This window comes from Pteronotus mesoamericanus, unplaced genomic scaffold (genome assembly GCF_021234165.1).
Source record: "Pteronotus mesoamericanus isolate MK-2021 breed Mesoamerican mustached bat unplaced genomic scaffold, CSHL_Meso_final contig_90, whole genome shotgun sequence".
In the NCBI taxonomy this organism is placed as follows: domain Eukaryota; kingdom Metazoa; phylum Chordata; class Mammalia; order Chiroptera; family Mormoopidae; genus Pteronotus; species Pteronotus mesoamericanus.
In genome coordinates, this window is record NW_026555277.1 from 29,460,075 (window position 1) to 29,484,736 (window position 24,662).

Genomic DNA, 24,662 nt, shown 5'->3' on the forward strand with positions numbered 1-24,662 from the left:
AGTCTTTGGGTAACCTGACAAGGGTAGTCAATGGGAACATATCTTTGATCCATTAACTTAAAAATTGGGTGCAGGCTAGGTGTGACCCTATGTGGGACAATGGTTCATTTCAGTACTTTCCGTGGTTTGGGGAGAGCTCTGGAGCCTATGAGGCAGTTCAGGTTTCTTTAGAGTAGAACTCCTCCTACATTGCTTTATTCATGCTCTTGTGACCTCCCCCAGATGATCACCTCACATAATCACACCCAGCCCAAGCCCCAGATGCCTGAAGCTTGACCTTGACCTTGCCGCCTAGCTTCAGGGAAAGGCTGTTGAGTCCCCTGAATTTTCACTGTCACATTGCCTCTGCTTCTTTCAGACTGGCTGCATGGCCCGAAGCTTGCTATTCGTATGCTTTTTTCTTGTATGTACTAGAAATTGTGCCCGCAGCCAGCTGTGGGTCCCGCTCCTGGGTGAGGTTCTGTAGTAGATGCAACAGTATTTTGCCTACTGCCAACCCCTTCCACGTGTCCCTTTCCAGCTCCATGTAATTCATGTGGGGATGTCAATCAAGAGACTGATTGTCACACACAGTCGCAGCCATATGACCAAGCAAGTCCATTTGAGGGAATTTCTATAGACTCTTGTGAAGATGGTATCTCTTTTACTGAGATGGTGAGCCTAGATCTCTGGGATCCTCTCTTCCGCCTGATGTAAAGCCATCAAGTCAACACAGAGCAAAGGTGGGCTGAGAAGCTGGGGAGAGAGAAACAGATTCCTAGTGATAGTTGTTGAACAACGGGATCCAGTCCTGTCCTAGACCAGCAGCCCCATACCCTTAGACTTGGATGCATTAGCCAACATGTCTTGTAAAAGTAAACACATTTAAGGCTTGTATGAGTCGAATTTCTATCATTTACAACTGGAGCTTCTAGTAACATTCCTAAGAACCTGATTCACTACCGGATGTCCAAGGGTGACCCACCTATTTTCCCACCAACACCTCTCCTGAGCGCGTCCTTTCCTGTGTACACTTAGGGCACCTCTACTGCAGCCAGCTACAGGTCTTTCTTACACAATTTACCCTTTGGATCTCCTGCCTTACCTGAGGGTGGCAAACTAAACGGAGAATACGATAACACTTATTCAGATCACTCATCTCCATCTTTTCCCTAAAAGACTGTTCTATCAATGCATCTTACAGAATCCCTAGTGAGAGGTGTTTTTTTTTTTTTTAAATTTTTAAAATTTTTTAACCAGGACCTTTGCATTCGACCCAACTATTGAGGATATTATTGGGAAAGCCTCTACCCATCTTACCCCTCTATTTCCTTATTCACTGGAAAACAGCTAATAGGGTCAATTAAAATTAATTTTGTAGGTCCTCAAGTTGCCTCCTTCCTGTTATTCTATTTCTAATTTTTTGAAGGTTGGTGCCACTTCAAGAGTTCTAATATTCTAGGCCATTGACTAACTTTTCTATAATGTCCCTAGCTTTGGGCCCATGAACACAATATGGGAATGATCCTTCAGGTCAAAGGTTGGCAAATAACAGCCCATGAGACAAAATCCAACCAGTCATCTACTTTTGTGCATAGTCACTGGAACACGGCCATACCCATTCACTTAAGTATTACACGTCTGCAGCTGCTTTTGTAGTTGCTATAGAGACCACTGGCTGCAAAGCCAAAGATATTTATTATTTGGCCCTTTACACAAGTTTACTGATCTCTGCTCTAAAGGAGTGTTTCTCAACCATTTCTTCATTGTGGCACCTATTAAAAAACGACATCCCAGGAGATCTTGACAAACCTTTGGGGCACCCTGGTTGGGGAAGGTCTATCCTAGACTACATGGAGGAGAACATGACTTGGCATATACTTGGAATACCACTGTCTGATAGCTTGTTCTTCTTTTTGAGACACCTGGACACCGACACATGATCGAAATCTAGGTTCTGTAGGGCCTTTGTTTAGATTCCTTTGTGGATTTCAGCTTTGGCCAAGACCAAGACCAAGACCAAGACCAAGACCAAGGTTACTTGTCCTACTCATGGGTGGTGGCAGCAATGACCTTCCTGGGCATCCTGATTTCCTGTGCGACTGTCCTTGTGGCATGAGTCGAGGCACCGTTCTAAAACAAGACTCAAAAGAGCGTAAAGATGTTGTCATCACTGACAGGGGCCTGTGATACAAACTGGAATTCATGATTTCGCCTCTGCATTCCCAGCACACCAGCTGCGGAACCCCTGAGTGCCCCTCCTATTTTGGGGCCCCATCAATACACTCTTCTTTTTTCCCCTTTACGATGGCATAAATTCACTGCAGAAGCCATGACAGAAGTGGCTGTTCACTTTCTATGTTGCCGTAGAGGAGAAAGGGGGGTTAAGAACCAGTCACACCAATAGAAAGAATGAAACTGCAAGTTTATTTGAAAGTATAAAATTAAAAAACAAAAAAACAAAACTGCACACAATCTTTCCAGTTTACATCAACTTTGAACATCACACACCAATAACCACTTAGTTGCATTTTTTAAAAGTGTCAATTTCAAATTAGAGGGAGTTGAGTCAGACGATAAACTATCTATCACAGTGAAAGTACTTTAATGCTGAAGTAAAAAGGACTCATTGACCTCATTTGAGAAAAGAGAGCAGAGATGGTTTTCCAGTTGGCATAGATTTAGGCGATGTATAAAAAAATATCCTGGTTGGAATGAGTTAAAAAAATATCGCTGGCCACTTGTTTCGCTATCTTGAGGGGGGAAAAAACCCCCAAACCCCCACAGCTTTGGTGTCATATTAACATATTTTTAGATATTAATATATTTTTAGAAACATTCATTAAAAAAGTCAAATCTGTAACAAAAATGTCCTTGTTTGTTTTAAAAAACATTACATACACTCCCCTTATCTACTAACACCATTTGTTTTCCCAAAATGCCTGGAAGCAGAAATGTACGCAAGATTAACTTGCTGCACTATTAATTAAAATCAGAATCCTTTCCTCGGAACAGCTTCCAGAGCACCAGGCAGCAGCAGGGGTGCGTCCCAGGGAGAAATAAAGCCATTCTGACTCACAGGAGATGAAATGCTCAGCCTGAGTTCTGAACACACTCTGGCTGCCATGAGAAGTCCTTTCTTCATTGGAGTGCTCAGAAAATAACTAACGTGTTATTTTAAAAATGAAGGATGCAAGCAACTCGGTTCCTTTCCTTTCCTTAAAAAAAAAAAAAAAAAAAAATTCACCAAGTGGTTAGCTTTCTTGTAATGTCCTCTGGGTCTGGTTCAAAAAAGGAGTCTGCAGAATAGGATCACTGAACGCTACTTCATTCCCCCTCCGCAGGCTCCACGGGAATTAGCATCAAAGAGGCTACTGCAAGTTTGCTGGGCCGGGGAAGGAAGCCCTGAATGGGTGACAGCTGGCCAGAGTGGCTCCCTGGTTCCAGTTTTGTCCCCTGTCCATTTCTTGCCAAACACCCAGGTTTCTGCCCATTATATCCCCAGGGGGTGGGCCCTGTGGCTGGCGGGGCAGAGAGAAGAGGAAAGCTAGCAAAACAGAGATAGGACTGAGGGAGAAAGGCACCCCTCATTCAGCATCCTTTGAGAACTAGATAAATAAGAGCTCAAAGTGCAACAATGCACAAACACCTGGCACGCAGGTCAGTCTGGAGTGACTTGTTATCAGGGATCAGCGGGACAAAGGCGTGATCTTTCTTTGGACCTCACTAGAGAAAAAAACAACAAAAAAGACAGCTGTCCTATACACATATAAATAGTCCCTTAACTAGAAGGGAAAAAACAAACACACTGTTTCAAATGCATTTCTAAAAGATTTAAAAAAAAAAAAGTCCAAATGGCAAATCTTGTCTCCAAATTGTCCACCATCTCCCTGTTTCTCAGGGGAGAAACTATGGGATGTTCGAAGAGGTTAAATCCAACTCTAAGCCTAACCCTGTATCGGGGCCTCGGGGCGGGGAGTGTGCGCAGTGCAGGCAGCTGGCGGCTCTGGTGGGAGGTACTGAGCACAGTTCTCTGTGTTAGCAACCGGTGTCAACTCCAAATACACAGGTGAAATGACTTTTGACTGAAGGGAGCTTAGGGGGCTAGTGTTGAAGCTGCATGAGCAGGCCAGGCAGGATGGGTGTGGTTTAGAGGGCCAGCGGGCCAGATCAGGTATTAGGCCAGCTCCGGCTGGGTGCTCATCCCTCAGCCACAGGCATGCCGCAGCCGGGAGGCTGACAGTCCAGAAACCAGGGCAGGGACCGTGGACAAAAGCAGGGCTAGGCTCCTCGCAGCGTGCATGTCAGGCTGTGAACTCGGATAAACCCGTGGGGGACTTCCTGCCTACTCTGGGATGAGCCTGGTAATTCACTGCCAGAGAAAGCTCTCAAAACAAGGATTCTCAGGCAAACTTTTAAAGCCAGAATCTATCTAGACGGTTTCACAAACCCAAAATGCCACAGCTGATTACTGAAGGGCGTAACTCATGTCAAAGGCTTTCTCTGGCCACTGAACTGAGAGTAATGCACAGGATAATGCTAGGTTTCCATGCCCGCCTGGCTTTGAACCCAAACCCCCAAACACAGCTCTTAGGTGGCAGCCCACCGGGAACGTGGCCGAGTGTCTTCTGCCCTTCTGAACACCCAACACGGCACAGAGACAATGCTTCTCAGGGGCTACTGACACCCTGCTTTATGCTGCCGCCGACTCGGCCAGAGTGCCATGGTAACAGGAAAACGTGACGCGTGAAGCTGTGGTCCTGCGCCCCGGCGGAAGGGTGGCCTCCCAGAAAAGATGGACAATATACATCATGTCAACTGAGAGGCCAGGAAAACGCTGGGCCACCCTCCCCAAAACACCCCTGCAATGTGGGGGAGGAGGGGAAAGGAGAGACAGCTGACACCCCAGGTCACTCCTGCAGGCACCCCGAAGAGCTTCCCACGAGTGCAAGTTGTTAGGAGGGTAACAAGTCAGAGCAGATTCACCCATATGGACTTTGGAACGGCCGGATTTTATACTTCTTCGGTGCCCCGGCTGGGCACGGAGTCCCTGGGCTCGGCGGTGCCCTCCTGGGGGTCAGGCCGCCCCGAGCTGTGGCCGGTGTCTTCCACGCTCAGGAGGCTGCTGGCGGCCTGGGAGCTGGTGCTGTCGGCGCTCCCCGACCGGGAGCGGTAAGGGGGCAGGTCGGCTTGGTTCAGGGACTCGGTGTCGGAAGAGTAGGGCGGTGGAGGGAGGTCGTACCATGCAGGTCTGCAATGGAGAAGGCAGGATGGGGTGGGAGGGGCAGGGGAGAGGAGAAGAATGGGTTACAAGGAGCCAAGGCCAGGCAGGCAGTGCCACGTGTGCCCGTTTCTGAGCGGACACTGACACGAAGATCTGCCCTCCAAGCACGGGGGCAGCCCAAGGTGGTGCGCAGCAAGACCGGGACCGGGGGCAGGTCAGTGCGCGCCGGCTGGCGTGTGCCAGCTGGGCAGTGCCCGAGCCACACCCTCTGGGTGAAGCCAGAGTGAGGATGCCAAGTATACCCTCGGCTCATCCTGGGTGACCTGGCGGAGTGGCTTCGCTCCAGCAGCTGGGGTCCCCGTGGCCAAGCCACTGGTCCGGTGTTTGGTGGAACCTCTGAATTTCTTACTGAAAGCCAACTCTACCTGGCTGTGTAGACTTGGGTGAGGGAGAGGACATCCTCTTAACACCTCAGTCTCCTTATCTGTAGAAGGGGACACACTAAGGCCACCTTGCTTGCAAAGAAGTAACAGAAAAGACACCTCATTTTTTTCAGCTCTCATTTACTGGACGCTCACTGCGAGTCAGGCCCACGCCATGCACCTCACGTTCATTCCTTTACATAAGGGTCCCAAGAGCGAAGAGGCAGGTGTTACTTTGTGCCCTTGTACTGAGGAGGGAACTGAGGCAGGGGCATTAAATGACTCGCACAGGATCACCAGTAACTTGTAAGCAGCAGGGCTGGACCCAGGCATTTATCAGTTTCAGTGACTTGAACCTCACTCTACAGTGAAATGAAGAGGTAATGAGGAGGGGGTGAAGTTTTGTACGTTTATGCTTATTGGCAAAGAGACCCCTAAGCACTGCTCGCTGAAGCCACCTTTTATGAGGAGGGAAAACAGCGATTAAAGAGTACAAGAGCTGCCAGTGAAGAGGGTCCAAGAGGAACCCAGTCACCCCAGAAATGTGGACTCACACAGTAAGTCCCGAGCTCAGAGGAAGAGGGACACTGAGCAGAGCCCTGCAGGGAGGGCACAGCAACCTCAGAACCGGAGAGAGAGGGAGGCCCGGCAGGCAGGGGTGAGGCCCACTACCCACTTCGGCTACAGGACTCTGCTTTCTGACTTCCTACATTGGCTCCATTTGTAGGGAGGGTGCTAATGTTAACAGGCATGAGAGTGCTCTGCTCCGCCCCCTTTACTTTATAGATAAAGCCAAGCAAAGGTAAGGACCTGATTAATTGGCTCACTCATTTATTCACTTCCTCACATTCGCTCATTCGTTCCACAAATACCAACCAAACCCCTGATACGCAGGGGTACTGTTCCGTGGAAGCAGGAGAGGCCTCAGAGTGTGAAAGCCAGTGGCCTGAACGTGTGTCAGTGTGGCAATAACGGGGTGCGGGTGGTAGGGTGGGCGGGGGGAAGCAGTGCTCTGAGATGCCAGGAGCCTAACTGTTATGTCCTTAGCCAGTAACTAAAATCCAGCAGCCTCAGTTTCCTCATTTGTAAACTGGAAACAGAAACAGAGCCCTCCTCAGCGAGTCATTGAGAGGACTCAATCAGGTGATGCCCGAGAACTGTTTTGCAAGGACTCTGAATGTCAGATGCTGCTGTGCCTACAGTACCCGAATGCAGGCTCTTGGCAAGACCCAGGAACCCAGGTGTGCATGTGTTTTGCTCCCCCGGCCGATGAGCTCCCTCCCCGCGATCTCTTCCATCCAGCACGCACCTTTGGTCCAGCAAGGCCTCTGAGTAGGAGGGCGGGGAGCCCACTTCTGATGCGTTCTGCTCGGCCTGGCTGGCCACGTACTGGATGCCATTGTTGACGTTGTAGGTGACGTTGCAGTGGTGGGGGTGATCTAAGACGACCAAGCGCGACAGCAGCACAGGGTGCTGCAGCCGGTGCACCGGCAGCGTCATGAGGTTGTTCCGCTTCCGCTGGTGGTGCAGGACCAGTGCCAGCAGGGCCACCACCAGCACGAAGATGACGGAGCTGCCGATGATGGCGTAGGTGATGCTGGGGTAGTACACGAGCTGGTTCTCCGATGTCACAAACACCTGCCCGCTGCCAGGTTCTGAGAAACCCCCGAGGGGAGAGAAAAGGAGAAGGTCATCACTTAACTCACGCCTTCTGGTTCAGTCAGTTCCGGGACGTGCGTGCAGATGTTTGCAGCAGCACGATTCACCATGGCCCAAAGGGAGAAACTGCCCAAAAGTCTACTGACCGGTGAATGGATAAACAAAACATGTTATGTCTATACAATGGCATATTACTCAGCCATAAGAAGGAACAGGTACTGACACATGCTAAACATGGATGAAGCTCAAAAACGTTATGCGCTAAGCAAAGTAAGTCAGATACAAGACCATATTGTATAATTCCAGCTATATAAAATGTCCAGAAAAGGGAAATTTATAGACAGAAAGTAGATTAAGGGTTGCCGGGGGATGGGAGTGGGAACAGGGATTAACTGGTAGTGGGTCCCAGGGATCTCACTGGGGTGAGGGGAACGTTGGATGTCGTGATGGCTACACACGTCAGTATAGTTGCTACAACACATTGAATGGCACACTTAAAATGGGGATATTTTGTTATGTAGATTATATTGCAATAAAGTTGTTTAAAGATACCAGCCCCAGGAATGATAATATTCAGGAGGGGCAGTTCCTGTGGGAGAAATCAGGTTTTTCCTCAGAAATTTTAATATAACATACACAAGGAACACTGGTCCATGGGTCCAAGTGCTTATGTATGCAGAGCACTAATTTTATGCCAGGCCCCATGCCAAGCTTTCAAGATAGAGAGCCAGCAAACACAGGCTAAAATCATGGACTCTGGAGCCAGACTAGGTTCAACTCCCAGCTGCTCAGCTTACTGGCTGTGTGCCCTTTGGAAAGTAGTCAACCTCTCTGTGTAGTACTTCCCCAGCTGTACAATGGGGATAGTAACAGTCCCCACCTCACTGGGCTGCCAGTGAGCATGAATTAAATGAAAAACCACAAAAGGCCCTGCATAGCAACAGTGATCCTGAGAAAGAATAACAAAGTTGGAGGGATCATGCTACCTAATATCAAACTATGAGGCGATAGTAATCAAAACAACATGATACTGACATAAAAACAGATGCATAGGCCAATGGAACAGAATAGAAAGCCCAAAAATAAACCTACACTTTTCTAGTCAACTAATATTTGACAGAGGAAGCAAGCACATACAATGGGATAAAGATAGTTTGTTTATTCAATAAATGGTGCTGGGAAAACTGGACAGATGTATAGAAAAATGAAACTAGACCACTTTCTTACACCACACATAAGAATAAATTCAAAATGGAGTAAAGATTTAAAGGTTAGGTCCCAAACCATAAAAACTGCAGAAGAAAACATGGGCAGCAAAATCTCAAACATTGCTCATAGCAATACTTTATCAGATATATCTCCCCAGGCAAGGGAAACAAAAGAAAAAATAAACAACTGGGGCTACATCAGACTTAAAAGTTTTTGCACAGCAAAGGAAAACATGAACAAAATAAGAACCCACAGAATGGAAGAACGCATTCACTGATATATCTGGTAAGGGGTTAACATCCGAAGTTATAAAGAACTTACAAAACTCAACACCAAAAAACCCCAAACAACCCAATTAAAAAATGAGCAAAGGACCTGAATAGACGCTTCTCCAAAGAGGACATACAGATGGCCAATAGACATATGAAAAGATGGTCAAAATCACTATTCATCAGAGAAATGCAAATTAAAGCCAAATTAAAGGTGTGGGGTGATATTAAATGCAGTATCACCTCACACCTGTCAGAATGGCTACCATCAATAAATCAACAAACAACAAGTGCTGGCGAGGATGTGGAGAAAGGGGAGCCCATTTTCACTGTTGGCGGGAATGAAGATTGGCGCAGCCACCATGGAAAGAAGTATGGAGATACCTCAAAAAAAATTAAAAATGGATCTGGCTTTTGACCCAGCAATCCCACTTCTGGGACTATATCCAGAGGAACCCAAAACACTAATTGGAAGAACATAAGCGCCCCTATGAATCACTAAGACATGGAAACAGCCCAAGTGTCTATCAGTAGATGAGTGGATAAAACAACTACGGGACATTTACACAATGGAATACTATTCAGCTGTAAAAAAGAAGAAAAATTTACCCTTTGCGACAGTATGGATGGACCGGGAGAATATTATGCTAAGTGAGGTAAGCCAGTCAGAAAAAGACAAATACTAAAGGATTTCACTTGTATGTGGAATCTAATGAACAAACTGAACTAACAAGGAAAACAAAGACAGACTCACAGAGAAAAGGATGACAGCTAAGTGGGTAGGGGAGGCTAGGGGGTGGAGGGATTGAACAAAAAGGAAGAAAAGGACTCATGGACGTGGACAACAGTGTGGCGACTGCTGGCGGTGGCGGCGGCGGGGCGGGGAGCGTGTAAGAGGACTAACTAGCAATGGAAAAAAATACAACTTAAAAAAGTAAAGAACAACTACCCATGGCTGCAGCCCAGCTGGAAGAATAATCTAAATGTAGTGCAAGTGAGCAAATCTGGTGACCACACCCTGTACTTTTTCCACCTGGGAAGCAGTGAGGAGGTGTTACGTGATGAAACGTGTTATGTGATGTAATGTAGCAGCAGCAGCAGCAGTGACCCCTGCTTCTTGGGCTGGTGTCCTGGTGCTGGGCTCAGCTTTACTACACTCCTCAGCACTTGATGGGTGCTTCTTCTGTTTATCGCTGTATCCCCACCGTGTGCATGGCAGAAAGTAGTATTGAATTGTGTGCAAATTGAAAGGTCACTGGTTCAGTTCCCAGTCAGGGCACATGTCTGGGTTGCAGGCCAGGTCCCTGGTTGGGGGCGTGTGAGAGGCAACTGATCAACGTATTTCTCTCATGTTTCTCTTCCTCTCTTTCTCACTCCCTTCCCCTTGCTCTAAAAATAAATGAAGTCTTTAACGACTCTCCATAGCAAGAAAAAGAAAAGGAAAATATCTCACTGGAAAGGAGATTACTCAGTCCTTATCCTGCCCCCTACGTTACCCCGCCAGGAGCAGCCTCCGCCAGCCTCTGTCTCTGGTCCAGGGAAGTTGTCGCAGACAGTGGAAAGAATGTGAACACTAAGAATTGGCATGAGCTAGTTGGGGATGATGAAAAGTTCTGGAGGTAAACGGTGGTGGTTTGCACCACAGTGTGAATGTACTTGATGCCACTGAACTGTACACTTAAAAGGACTTAAAGTGATCGATCTTATGTCACACACACACAGGAGTTTGCCAGGCTCTTTGCTCAGACCTCGGGGAATTCCGTGTACGGTGTTCTACCCTCTCAGCAGCCCACGGAGACGGCCACTGTTATTCACACAGAACCACCACCGTTTTAAAGATGAGGCATCTGAGGCTCATAAAAGTTCTGTAACTTCCTTGAGCACCAGCCAGAAATGATGGTCCCAGGATTCAGCCCCTCAGCTCTGTGCTGCAGACAACAAAATAAAGAAGATATCTTAAGTCTGAGTTCTGAAACATATACACAAGCCCTGACCCAGTTTCGTAATGATCTAAACTGAGAACAGACAGAACTCCAGCAGAACCCCAGAATGATAGCTAATTGTCTCCAGAAAATTTCAGTGCTGCCTCCCGCTCCTAGCTGTCTGGAGCTTGCTTCTGCCTTTTGTCTGGGGGTTCGTTTGCTTCCTTATGTACAGTTAATCATTGAAACAAGGACGCATGGGAATGTAGTAGCATTCATTCCTGTTTGAGCGTAGCTGGAAAGAAAATTAACACAAAGCATGGAGCTAGAGGGAGAAGATCTGTCTCAGATTAGGATTATTTCAGAGAATCAGGAAGGAAGATGGTATGTTTCAGAGCATATGGTGCTTTTTGAAGGAGAAATATCTGGGTTCTAATGCTGACTCCTCTACTTCCCATGTGGCATTAGACAAGTTAATTCACCTCTCTGAGTTAATTCTCTCATCTGAAAAATAGGAATAATAAAACAATAAAAGCACCGTACCAGGTAGGTGAATACACACATTTTTTTTTCCATTGAATTGCGTGCATTTATTGAGGCTGGCGGAGGCTGCTCCTGGCGGGGTAACGTAGGGGGCAGGATAAGGACTGAGTAATCTCCTTTCCAGTGAGATATTTTCCTTTTCTTTTTCTTGCTATGGAGAGTCGTTAAAGACTTCATTTATTTTTAGAACAAGGGGAAGAGAGTGAGAAAGAGAGGAAGAGAAACATGAGAGAAATACATTGATCAGTTGCCTCTCACACGCCCCCAACCAGGGACCTGGCCTGCAACCCAGACATGTGCCCTGACTGGGAACTGAACCAGTGACCTTTCGATTTGCAGGCTGGCACTCAATCCACTGAGCTCATCTGCCAGGCAAGATGTGTTTTCTTAGAAGAGGAAAGTAGCTGGATTTTCACACAGAAAACCAATGGGTCTGGTTTTAAGACCCTGACTTTTGTGTAACCACTTGCAGTTTTAAGAATACAACAGAGCGCACCTGCAAATGAATGGAATGTCAAATACTCGTGCATCTTAACAGTCTCATTAATGTCCCCCAAAGCAGGACCCCTCCAGCTCGGCCCGCACTGGCAGGCGAGAAGGGTGATCGCATTCACTGGAGAAATTATGTTACATAAGTCAGTGGTGCCTAGTCTCGTTTTTGCTCTGTGTGTAAAGTGTCATCTTGCATTTATTCATTAACTAGACTTACTTTTCTTAAGAGCTTTAATGAGCCTGCTGGCCAAATTACTAATATCAGAGTTGCCTGGGACCTGGGTTCCAAGTGCATAATCCGTGGATAATGAAGTTTCCGTTTCTTCTGGCTGTCCCTCAAGCTGATGCCCTCCTGCACCCCTGTCTGACCACTTGGATTCCTGTCTTGTGCCTGCCACTTCTCCCACATGAATTCCAGGCAACCGGGTCACTACCCAGAGGCCATTGCGATGGCTAACGCCGCCGCCTGTGCTGAGGGGCTGGCTGTGCGCAACTGCAGGGGCACGCGTCCCCTCAGTCGTCACAGACCTGTGCAGCACCACGGCAGTTTTCTAGCAGGTGGCAGTCAAGGGTCTCAAAACGGAGTGCCTTTTCTCCTTCACACCGGGGCACTGTCTGGACTGACAGAGGGACGGAAGCGGCTGACATAGGCAACTTGGGTGTTCCTCTCAAAAACCCCCTCCTGCAGACGCAAAAGGAATGTCCTACATGATCTTTTTTTTTTTTTTTGGCTTATCAGATTGGCAAAGATGAACTTCCCATTTTGCTGGCCAGGATGTGGAAAAATAGGCATGATTATTAGTGCATGGTCAGTGGGGGGGGTAAATTGGCACGAGCCAGGGCGGCGACAGTGTTAAAATAGGGATCAAAAGGACGGACATTCCCTTTGACACAGCCGTTCCACTCTGAGAAACCTATCTGACAGAGAGAGAGACAGAGAAACATGAACTTGCTGCCCCGCCCGCCTACGCATTCCCTGGCTAACTCCTGCAGGTGCCCTGGCCAGGGGACTCAAACCTTGGTGCCTGGGGATGACGATCTACGCTGAGGAACGACCTGGCCAGGGCAGGACATGACTTCTTCACGTACTCGCTAAAGCATTGTTCGTAATAGTATATGTATCAGGAAAAAATCTAAACATTTATCAGATGCAGCATGCCTAAATAAATTAGTGTGTGCATGCAGTATCACATCTATTTAAAAAATGAGGGCAGCTCTGCCTATGCTGCTGGAACAACCTGAAAGATACTGTGATAAGAGAAAAAAAAAAGGCAAAGTTCACTGGAGAAGGCAAAGAATGTTTCCAGAGGGACTCACAGAACTGGTATCACTGGCAGCTTCCAGGGAGAGCTAAAGAGGCAAGAGAGACTTCTGTTTCCTCTTCTACTTTGTACGGCCTATTTGTCCTGTATTATCTACTGAAAATGTGCATGATGGTGTGTCTTGCTTTCTTTACTGTTTTTCCTTCCTTCTTCCTGTGTGATGTGAGGGTACCTCGGGGTCCATGTCCCCCTGTCACTCGCTCGACACCCCTTACTGATGTGCCACTCCCTGTGGATGCTCCAAAGCCTCCAGCCTGACCTCGGGAAGCCACAACACACGTTCTGGAATGTTCACTGCCCTGTTCAAATGAACTCTTCACCCTTCCTCTGAAAAATCAACTCTTCTGTGCCTTTTTTTAAAAATTATTTTTTAAGTTTATTTTTCTCCAGATGAACTATTTTAAAAAGTGAGGCTTACTCAGTATAATTTACACAAAATAAAATTATAAAGTCGTGGTTACCCTTTAAAAATGTACCGTTAGATGAATTTTAACAAAGTAAAACAGTTGCATAACCACCACCACGAACACAATATGGAACTTTCACCCCTGCAACCGTGTGTCCTTGTGCTCCTTGGCAGTCGTGGGAAACTGCTCAGTCATATACGTGGAATCACATCATGTGTAGCCATTGTGTCTGGCTTCTTCCACCTGGCAAAATGCCTCTGACATTCATCCATGTTTCTGTGAGTTTTCCTATTTCATTCCTTTAGGTTGCTGAGTAGTACTCCATTGAATGGATGGGTGTACCACGATTTGTTTATCCACTCACCAGTGGAGGGAGGGAATAGGGTAGGTTCCAATTCCTGGAAAGCAGGTTTCTGTGCTCACATCTGTTTTTCATATTTCTTGATACATATATAGGGGGAAGGCTGCTGGGTCATATGGAATGTGTATGTTTAACTTGATAAGAAACTGCCCCACTGTTCTCTGACGTGACTGCAGCATGCGGCCTCTGCCGCCCCTGCGGCTGTGCGGCAGCCTCGCCTGCACCTAATACGGTGAGTCTTGTAAATTTCAGCTATTCTGCTAGGTGTGCAGCGGTGCCACTGAGGCTTTTGGTTGCATTTTCCAATGACCAATGATGTTGAGCATCTGTTCATGTGCTGATTTGCCGGCCAAAGAGCTTTGGTAAGTGTCTATTTAAATCTCTTGCCTATTTTTAAATGGGTTTGTCTGACTACTTATTGTTGAGTAGTAAGAGGCTTTTATATGAGTATGTTCTGGGATACAAAGCCTTTTCCAGAAATGTCATTTGCAAATGGTTTTCTCCTAGTCTGTGGCTTGTCATTTCATCTACTTTACAGTGTTTTTTTGAAGATAAGTGTTTTAAAAAAATTTTCATGGTGTACATTGTATTAATTATTACTCTTACTTACTGTGCCTTTTGTATTTCATCCAAGAAATCGTTGCCTAAAAGAAGTTTTATAGCTTTAGTTCTTACATTTACATCTATGATCCACTGCAAGTTAATTTTTGTTTATGGGACAAGTTGAAGTTCAATGTTCTCCCTCCATCCCCCTTTGGAGATCCAACTGTTCCAGCACCATTTGTTAAATAGCCTATCCTTTCCTATTGAATTACCTTGGCACCTTTGTTGAAAATCAATTGACCAGACAAGTCTGGGTCTATTTCTAAATTCACTATTCTATATGATTGAGCTATATACCAATTCTTATGCCAATAAGTGTTGATAACTACAGCTTTATATTTTTCAAAAATTTTATTTATTTATTTTTAGAGAGAGGGGAAGGGAGGGAGAAAGAGAGGGAGAGAAACATCAATGTGTGGTTGCCTCTTGAGCACCTCCCTGCTGGAGACCTGGCATGCAACCTAAGCATGTGCCCTGACTGGGAATCGAACCAGTACCCCTTTGGTTTGCAGGCTGGTGCTCAATCCACAGAGCCATACACCAGGGCTGATAACTATAGCTTTACAGTAAGTCTCAAAATCAAGTAGTGTGAGTCTTGCATAAATATAATTTTATTTCTGATTATAATAACCCATGTTAACTATTCAAATAAAAGTTATACAGCAATGTCAAGACAGACAAAATTCCCCCCACAAACCAACTAGAATTCCACTAGAGAAAACAGTTAATGGTTTGGTGTAGACTAGGTGTTGGTAAACTTTATCTGTTAAGGGCCAGACTTTAAACATTATATGCTTTGCTAGATGTACAATTTCAGTCACAACTACTCAACTCTGCCTCTGTAGTGCAAAAGCGGTCACAAACAATACATCAATGAACAAGTATTTTTGTGTCCCAATCCAACTTCACTTACAAAAGCAGGAGGCAGATTAGGTATGGCCCACTGGCCGTATTTCACTGACCCTCAGTGTAGGTCCTTCTAAATTATTATCTATGCACAGACACACATGCACCTTTCTTCATGCCATGCAGGTATTTCTATAATAGACATCTTCCCTCACCCATCCACACCTTTGTTAAAGAGTAGCTTTGTAATGTCTCATTACAGAGCGATATCATACTTTACTTATCTGTTGAGAGAGGGAATTAGGAACAACTATCCCCTATGGGTGTACATCTAGGCTCCCCCCCGCGCCCCCCCCGCCCCGCACTATTAAAAACAATGCTACAACAACATTCAGGCAGACCAATCAGACTGTGAAAGCCGTAAGGAGAGGAACAGGCTTGCTTTTTGTTCACCTGTCTATAGTCAGTGCTCAATGCAGTTGCTGAATAAATTAGTGATCTGTGCGGTCCCAGTGCAAAGATTTCTTAGGATGGCCTCCTAGATGGTAGCCATTTTTCTGGCCATCTGGTCTCCTGGGTTTGAACACTCGGGGTTGTCTTGAATTCTCTCTCCACACAGAGCCACCATTCTGCTTCTGGTTTCCATTTCCGCGACCATATCCAGGCTCGGGCCAGGAAGAGAAACCTCCTTCTGGGTCCTCTGATCCTTCTGCAAGACTCCCTTCAGTTTTAACATTACCTAGCTCTGTGACACTGTGTAATTCTGGTGGAAATCTTCAGATCAGGGACCTTCAGTGGCTCCTATCCCCTTCCTCAGCCAGGCATTCAGACTCTGCAGTCTTCCCTGTCCGGGCTTCTCAGCACAAGCCCCACAGAGCGTGGGGAAAGGAGGCCGGAGCTGGAGTGTGGAACACCATTTGCCCTGTGACCTGTCCTCACTCCTGATCTGAACTAAATAATACAAATAATACTAACAACTACCACCAGCACAGAGAATAATAATAATGTCATCATAATAATTACCACAGCACTCTCATCCTGTATCTTATGTGTTCACATATATTAACCCTCATTTTATAATCCTTATACCATTTGGAGTGAGCTGAATGGTGTCCCCCCAAAAGATATGTCCACTGGGAACCTCAGAATGTGACCTCGTTTGGAATAAGGGTCTCTGCAGATATAATTAAGGTGAGGATCCCAAGAAGAGGTTATCCTGAATCTGGGTGGACTCTACATCCAAAGATGAGTGTCCTTATGACAGAGAGAAAAGGCGAAGGCACAGAAACAGACAAGGGAGAGGCCACATGCAGATGGAGGCGGGAGTCAGGCAGTCCCCAGGCTGAGGGATGCCAAGCACTGCACGGGGCAGCGGGAACCACGAGGGACATGGAGCAGGTCCTCCATCAGAGCCTCCGCAAAGAATGAACCCTGCCAGGACTTTGATTTTGGACTTTCGGCCTCCGGAACTGTGAGCAAACAAATTTCTGTTTTTTTAAGCCACTAAGTTGGTGGCAGTTTTTTATGGCAGCCCAAGAAGACTAATGCAGCATCCTTATGGAGAAGGCCATGAAGAAATGGGAGCACAGAGAAGTTACATAAACTTGCCCAAGTACTCCATACACCTCAGTTACTATTAACAGCTGTCATTCCAGGGCTTTTAGAGCCTTTACTGAGCAAGTATACATTGTGATGCTTCGTGAGAGGATGTGGCTACGGCATCAACCCCAGCGCCAAGCTGAGATGGAAAGAAGGCACCTCCTGTTCCACGTAAGCATATTCCCAACATTCTGGAAAGTATCTTTTCACAAATCATATGGGGACTTCCCTGGCCCTTGGGCATGCTGTTGGAGGAAGCTGCAGCCACGGGTACCAACGTAAAAGACAGCAGCTGAGGAGGGGCTGCCTGTGTAGCAGCAGCTCCACCTTCCAGGCCACACCCCCTTAAGGTTCAGCATCACCATCCCGGGATGAAGCCTTCTGACTGACGGCACAGCAGCTCCTGAGTGTGAAATGAGAGACTCCATCCACGAGGAATGCTGCGTGACACCCTGCCATCGTGATACCTGACGAGACAGGAGCTGATCCTGTTAAATGCCCAAGGAGCCCAAGGCAGCCGTGGGTCTGCTCTTCACATCCGTGCTTTCCTGACGGCCCCCACACAACCGGTTCATTGGTGCTGCGCCTGCCCGTTAAACTGTATTACCCAGGGCGATGCTGAGTGTGCACACCGGAACCTCCTGAATGCAGAAAACTTTCTGAATAATTTAGGGAAAAGGGCTGGTAACAGGGGCATTACAAGCAGGGCTCCCAAGGGGGAGCTTTATTGGTCATGAAGAATTTCACAGCTTCTGGAGATTTCAGAGAATCTTAACACAACAACTGGGGCAGACACCCCGCAGCGAGGGGCTGTTTGTTTTGCACACAGAGGGGTCTTGTGTTCTGGTCCCAGAGCTGGCAGACAAAGGCCCCTCACAGAGGCGCAGGAGCACATCTGACCCCGGCGAGACTCACGCCAGGCCTGGGGTGAGCCGGCCCTAGTGCCCGTGCCTCAGACCCTCCGCCACTGCCTCCCTTGCCCCAGCCCGAGTCTCCTCCAGCCACCCCGCCCCACCGGCTCCCTACGCTCTCTTTTCCCTCAGCTGCAGGGTGCTCCTTCCAAACCCTGACTTCCTTCAACAGGTCACTCCCGGGCTCAAAACGCTCCAGGGGCTTCCCACATACTCAGTACAAAGTCCAGAGCCCTCTCCGTGGCCTCCCAGGCCCTAGCAGGGGTGTCCAACCTTTAGGTGCCTCCGGGCAGCACTGGGAGAAGAGTTGTCTTGGGCCACGCATTCAATACACAAACACTAATCCAAGGCCTACCTCCTCCTGGCCTTCGCTCAAATGCCACCACTTTCATAAAGCCTTCCACTGTCCCCTCTGCTGGAATGAAAAGGCTCCTTTCTGTGCTCCCCGCGTGTGCTGCCACTCCCTCTGCTGTGCCCCTCTGACACCCTGCTTTAGACCATGGCTGACGGCACGCTGGAGGCAAGGCGGCCGAAGTGAGATGGGGACAACTGGAGGTCCCTCTGGCCCAGTGCTGACCAGTCCGGCCTGGCCAGGCTCACAGCCCCACGCAGGGAGCCCCCTTCCTCCATAGCTGGCACACACACTCACCACACACCGATGCGGAAATAAAGGAAAGCCACCCACGGGAGCAAAGCAAAGGCTATTTACTCAGAGCGTGCTGTAGCAAGGCAGTCGTGCTGCCGCTTGTGTTTAGAAGAGACTGAGAAGCAGGCAGAGGAGCGGGAAAGCTTCTTCCTGGGTAAGGAGACGGCTTCAGGTAAGTCCTGCCTGGGGGCATCTGCACAGGGAGGCTGAAGGGGCGCTAACTGGTTAGGGGGGCACACTTAGCTTACTCTGCTGGGTCCCAGGCTGGACAGGGGGATTAAAATGACGGAGGCCGTCAGTCATGAATCAAGCCTGGGATGTTCTGGGCCCATGGCTAAGGGGTTCCTGTTTGGCTTCGCTGGGCTGGGTGCTGCAGGTGTGGGTCAGCGTTCCCTTCTTACACACCACCTGGCCAGTGTCCCCCTGTATAACGAGTCTCTCACCGACTATGCCACTTGCACCTACAGGTCTGGCCCACGTCCTGCTGCTGCGTTGAGTCTCGGTGACACGCTGGGCAAGTCTAATGCTCGGTTCCCTCATTTTCAAAGTAGGGGCAACAAACAGCCACTGTGTAGAGTCACTGGGAGGCCAAGCGCTAATGAGGTGATGTCCCTGCCACAGAGTGGTTAAGTCTGCAGAAACAGACATTGACACTATTATATGCCTGTCTGTATACACAGGAAAGACGTAAGTATAGATGAGGATAAGCCTATCCATTTAAAAAAGGCAGGGTGCATGGCAGTGAGTCTGTGTGGAAGTGTGGCTGACTGGCTTAGAGTTCAGGTTTTGCCACAGACCATGTGAGTGACTTTGACCAATTTACCACCCCTTTCTAAGCCTCATCTGTAAAATTGGAATTAAGAACCTGTACCTACCCCAGACGTGATATGAACATTAAAGACTATTCTTTTAAACCTGAGCCAACAGAACTGATCGTGAGCTTGATTTGGGTACTTCTTTTTGTCTGTGCAAAGACTGATCTCTTCACATCCTGTTAAAAAGGGCCCTGTGTCCTGGCCGGTGTGGCTCAGTAGGTTAGAGCATTGTCCCATAAACCAAAAGGTCACGGGACTGATACAGTCAGGGCAATACCTAAGTTTCAGGTTTGATTCTAGTCAGGGTGCATACGGGAGGCAACAAATCAATGTTTCTCACATCAATATTTCTCTCTCTGTCTTCCTTCTTCTCTCTCTAAAGGCAATGCAAAAAAAAAAAAAAAAAAAAGTCCTCAGGTGAAGATTAAAAAAGAAAAAAAAAAAAAAAAAAAAAAAAGCCTTGTGCGTGCCTATTGGCCAAGAAGAGGAAATGCTGCCCAGAGCGGGGCAGGAAGAACAGCTGGGACTTCAGGGACATGGAAGGTATGACCTTCAAAGGGTTGTGCTGACAATTGAGAAAGGAAGGCTGGCTGGGTCCACAATCACTTATCCACTAACGAAGTCCCGATCGCGGTTAGGCCCTGTGCTCAGTGCTGGGGATTCTGGAACCAAAATGGCAGGACCTGACCCTGGAGACGCTCCCGTGTGGGAAAGGCCCCGGGTCCGCTTCTCTCCAGCGCGTCCCTGGGGCCCCCTCTACCCTGCTGCAGCCGGTCTCAGGAGCCATGGCCGCTGTAAACCAAGGGCGTCCCACATCCACCCTACTTCCCTGTTTGAAAAAACAGCCTGTGGGCTGCAGCACCGTTGGGGATCCCATTCCAAGCTCATCTTCTGTCCCAATTTAGATACAAATTGAAGAAGTTTAATTTAAAGGGCAGACCAACAAATGACTGAATCAAAAGAGAACCAGTGAACCATTACCATGGCAACTCAAGTTTCTAAAATTAACTGAAGGGAGGGTGATGGGAAAATCCATGCTGCCAGCCTGCCAAGCATCAGCCGGACCACAGCAGGAGCCATTCTGCCTGACGCAGCAGGAAATCAGAGAGGGGACCCATCTGCCGGGGGGGTGGGGGGGACCAGGATTTCTAAGACCATCCAGGACCAGGAGACAAGCACCATATGATTAAACTCAAATGCAAGATATGAGTAAGAGGGGGGAAAGTTCTAAGGCTGAAGACAGAATAAGATGGACACCTTGAAAATTCTCAGTTGTTCTTCCAAAAGACCAAAGAGGTTCTGGTCCAGCTAACCCTTCACTAGGCCCACGCTTGGGCAAAGGCGGGGAGGAAGCATCCCTGAAGGGCCTTGCATTTTTAACAAGTGCTCTGGAGACAGCCAGCTGTTACCAGGGGCCCCTGAGGGACGAGGAGAGCGTGTTGGGAGTGGAGGGAAGTCCCCAGTGACCCCAGGCTCTCTGAGGCCTGCTCCCAGAGCCTGAGCAGCCCCTGATGAGGACAGGCCCAGCAATCAGCCAGGGAGTGGGTCGTGAGAGGCCTCTTTGCTAAGAAATAGGCCCAGGGCAGTTACAGGGTTGGCTGGAGGGTAAGAAGCTTAATTGGCTACTTAAGGTAGAAAAGGGCATTTTTTAATACAAATTCAGATTGCCTGCAAAACTCAGTGAGGAGGTTAACTGGGAGCTAGGGCTCAGGGGGTCGTTTGAGAGCTCTGCTCCATGGTGTGATGGCCTAAAAAATGTCAACGGAAGAGTGCAGTGATGGGGGAGCGGTAGTTCTTTGCTGCCACTTCTGCAGACCACAAAAAGCAAAAGCCAAAGAGAGCCAGCAGGGGAGGGCTCGGCAACCTGGTAATGGGCTCACATATTGGCATCCATGTTCTATTCATTCTAAGCATTAAAGGGGAGGCCGCCAGTGCACCTGTTTCCTGCGCGCAGAGTGGCTTCAGCCGACCGGGGCTCCTGCACGTGGCCTCCTGGACTGTTCCTGCAGGCAATGTGCTCCAAATGGAGACACATGTCTCCGGGAACTTGCTGAATAAGGAGGGCTGGACAGAATGACTGTTTCTCTTGCTTACTGTATCTGTTTTCCTGTACTGCATGGTGGAAAAGGCAAAATTAAACGCTCAGCAGATATTTTTTGAATTCAATGGCCAGTTGGTTTCTGGTCCAGTAATAAGGCTTGGCAAGTTACAACACAGTGGTTTATTGAGCCTGCAGTGTCAGCAGCTGGAGCAGAGAGTGCTAACTCCGGTGGGATGCAGGAAACAGCAATACTTTCATCAGCCTGCGAATGCCACGTAATCACACACAAACAGCATTGCAGGGAAAGACTAACCCTAAAAACGAGGCAGAGGAAAAATTTCTCCCAAGCATGCCATTGTCACCGCAAGTAAACTTTCATTTGTGGGGGCTGAGAAAACAAATATCATCACCACATATCAACTGCAACTCCTAGACGGTGTCCCCAGCCACCCCAGGTGAGGGGAAGTCCCACATCAATGGGGTCCCTGCCTTGCCTTTCCATTTACATCCAACCCTTTCCCATTCATGTCCAACTCATGTCCAGGGGCAGGTCCTGCTAATTCTGCTTCCTAACTTGCACAGATTACCACATGTACTTCCAAACTGCTCTGCCAATTACCAATCTTCTTCCTCTCCAATCCATTCTCTGTACAACATCCAGAAAACTCTGCAGGACGTAAGGAAGGTGGCTGCTCCTTGTACTCAAAATCCAAACTCCTAACAGTGGCCTACAGAGAACTCTCTGATCTAGCCCTTGACTCTTTTCAACCTGGTCTTGAGCCGTTTGTCTTCTAACACCCCATGCTCTAGCTCTGGGGCCAGTGAAGTTTGGCCATCTGGTTGTTTTTATAAATAAAGCTTTATTGAAACAAACACAGTCACAGCCATTCATTTATGTATTGTCCACACTGGCTCTCATGCTACATGGCTGAGTTGCATAGTTCTGCCATGAGACTCTAGGGCTCACAAACCCTAAAATATTGACTGTGTGGCCCACACTGGTTTAATTTTGATTCTTTGAGCAGATAGTGTAATGAGCCATGAGCTAAGGGGAATACTAACTGCTTTTATCCAGTGTACAGTCTCTTTGGGAAATTACCTGAATACACAAAATGTGGCAAGCATGACTATAACTGAAATGGTGAAATAAAAGTCAAGCCCCGGCCAGGCTTTGATTGACTTTTCCTTTTTGTTGTCTGTAGACGTGAGCGACTGAAATGTTCCTACAGGAAACGGCAAACTTGGTCTTATGCTCGAGGGATATGGAATATGTGAGCGGTTAAAAATCCACATGCTCTCTGCCAGCACCAGCTGGGTGGGTGGGCAACGCTGCCTGTGGATCCGCCTGTGAGAAGTTCCTGGATGCCTCCTATTTACGATTCCTGAAATGATGGCTTGGTGCAGGTGCTAATGTTCTCCAAGACAAGGTGCTGGGGGCTCCCTTCCAACACCAGACGCCCTCCTAGGAGGCTGGGTCTGGCCATTTCATAACATGAGTAACTACAGGGTCTGGGCCGGGGGAGGATTCGAGGTTACCTGCTTGATTCTTTAAAGAGGAAATAATCACCAACTCTCTCCAGGGTGTTTTAGAATCCATGTTTCCCTGTCAAAAGCTCTCCAGACACGGAGCAGAGGCCACAGAGCTCAGGCAAGCGTCTTAAACATTAATGGGGCTGCATTAAAACAAGTATGGGAAGAACAATAAACTCTCTGTCCTGATGGAGAGCCCAAGCTGGCCTCCTAGGGAGAGGAGTAAGAGGACCCACATGGAACGATGAGACACGGATGAATCCTGTGAAGGACCAAGAGGAGGAAACACTTGCTTAGTCATTACCATTTCCTGAGCATCCACCGGGGGCCAGCTGGGGAGCCCGGGGATTCTGGGTCTCAGCCCCAGGGCAGGAGTTGCTGGGGAATGGACAGGGAGGCCTGGGAACCCCAGAGCTCCCATGGCTGCTTAGATTTTTTTTAAACTTATTTTTTGAATAGACAATATATGTGTTCTAAACTCAGAAGGTAAGAAAGGACGTGCAGAAAAAACAAGCCTGTTTTGTACCTCTGTCTTCTGGCCGCCACAGTCCGCTCCTGGGAGGCAACCACCGGTACCAGTTCCCCTCTGAGTTGCCTTCCAGAGGCAGTCCGGGCACACTTAGCAGAGATCCAGTATTTTTAACGCACATAGTAGTTAATTTTTTTTCACTTAGCCACATGAATACATACATTTTTCTAAACCAAGTGCCATATTGCCTATTTTAATAAATACCTGTACAGTACTTACTTTATGCTAGGTTCTCCTTTTTAAAGTAAATAGAACTTTTAATTTTGAAATAAGTTTAGATTTACAGGAGAGTTGCAAAAATAGTACAAGCATTCCTATATACCCCACAGCCAGTATTCCCTCATGTTTACACCTTACCGGACCACAGGGCGACTGTCAAAACCAAGGGTTAACCTGGACACCATGACATGAACTGAATTACAGAATTTACTAAGATTTTGCCAGTTTTCCTCATGAATGTCCTTTTTTCCTGGCCGACTATCCAGTCCAGGATCCCACCCATACTGCAGGTGTCTCCTCCCATCTGTGACGGATTCTCAGTCTTTCCTCCCCTTTCATGACCTTAACACTCTTGGTAGTTATTTTGGAGAATGTCCCTCCATTTGGGTTATTCTGATGTGGCCTCACCATTAAAGGGAGGGCCTAGATTATTGAGGAGAAGGTGACCTGCTCTTCTCACTGTGTCCTGTCAGGAGATGCCTAACATGCATTTACAGATGACGCTGACCATGATCATTGGGTTAGTTAACATCTTACACAGCAAAGTTACCAGTTGTCCCTTTGTAATTAATAAATATCTTGGAGATCCTCTGAAACTATGTAAACATCCTGTTTCTGCTGAAACTTTCACCAATTTTAGGCTTTATCATGGATCTTGCCTGTAGTAATTATTACTGTGTTTTTCCAGTGATTTTCTATTTCTCTCATTCCTTCCATGTTGATTTGCTGAAATTTTTCTCTAAGGAAGATTTGTCCCTTCCCTCCATTTGGTCAGTTATTCTGTTACTTATGTAAATAAACACTGATATCAGATAGACTCGTGACCATTAACTTGACTCTCTGAGCCATAATTCAATACCATTACTATTTAATCTGTTACTCCAGTTGCTTCAACTTGGGCCATGGGAGCTCTTTCCAGGCAGCTCCTGTAACAACCTTTGACACACCCCTATGATTGTGTCTATTGGCTTTTGGACTTGCTTACTTTCTGGCAGAGGATGCTTCAGGCTCCTCTTGTATTTCCAGTCCTAAGCCAGGCACTGAGTCTTTATAATAAATAGCCACACAATGTGCTATTTGTAGAGATGTGCCATCACTTACTTAACCAGAATCC

The 24,662-nt window shown here is 47.5% G+C and overlaps 1 protein-coding gene across 2 annotated transcripts in view; it reads right to left on the reverse strand.

Moving 5' to 3' along the window:
* Positions 1 to 3,243: 3,243 nt before the first annotated feature.
* LDLRAD3 (low density lipoprotein receptor class A domain containing 3) overlaps positions 3,244 to 24,662 on the reverse strand; it is a 207,473-nt gene continuing 186,054 nt past the window's right edge. For both annotated transcript variants that reach the window (XM_054585899.1, XM_054585898.1), the window contains 2 exons: positions 6,935 to 7,280; positions 3,244 to 5,230 (listed from right to left, as the gene is read on the reverse strand). In XM_054585899.1, the coding sequence (XP_054441874.1) occupies positions 4,993 to 5,230; positions 6,935 to 7,280 (584 nt within the window). In that variant the 3' untranslated portion in view covers positions 3,244 to 4,992. The remainder of the gene's footprint in view (positions 5,231 to 6,934; positions 7,281 to 24,662) is intronic.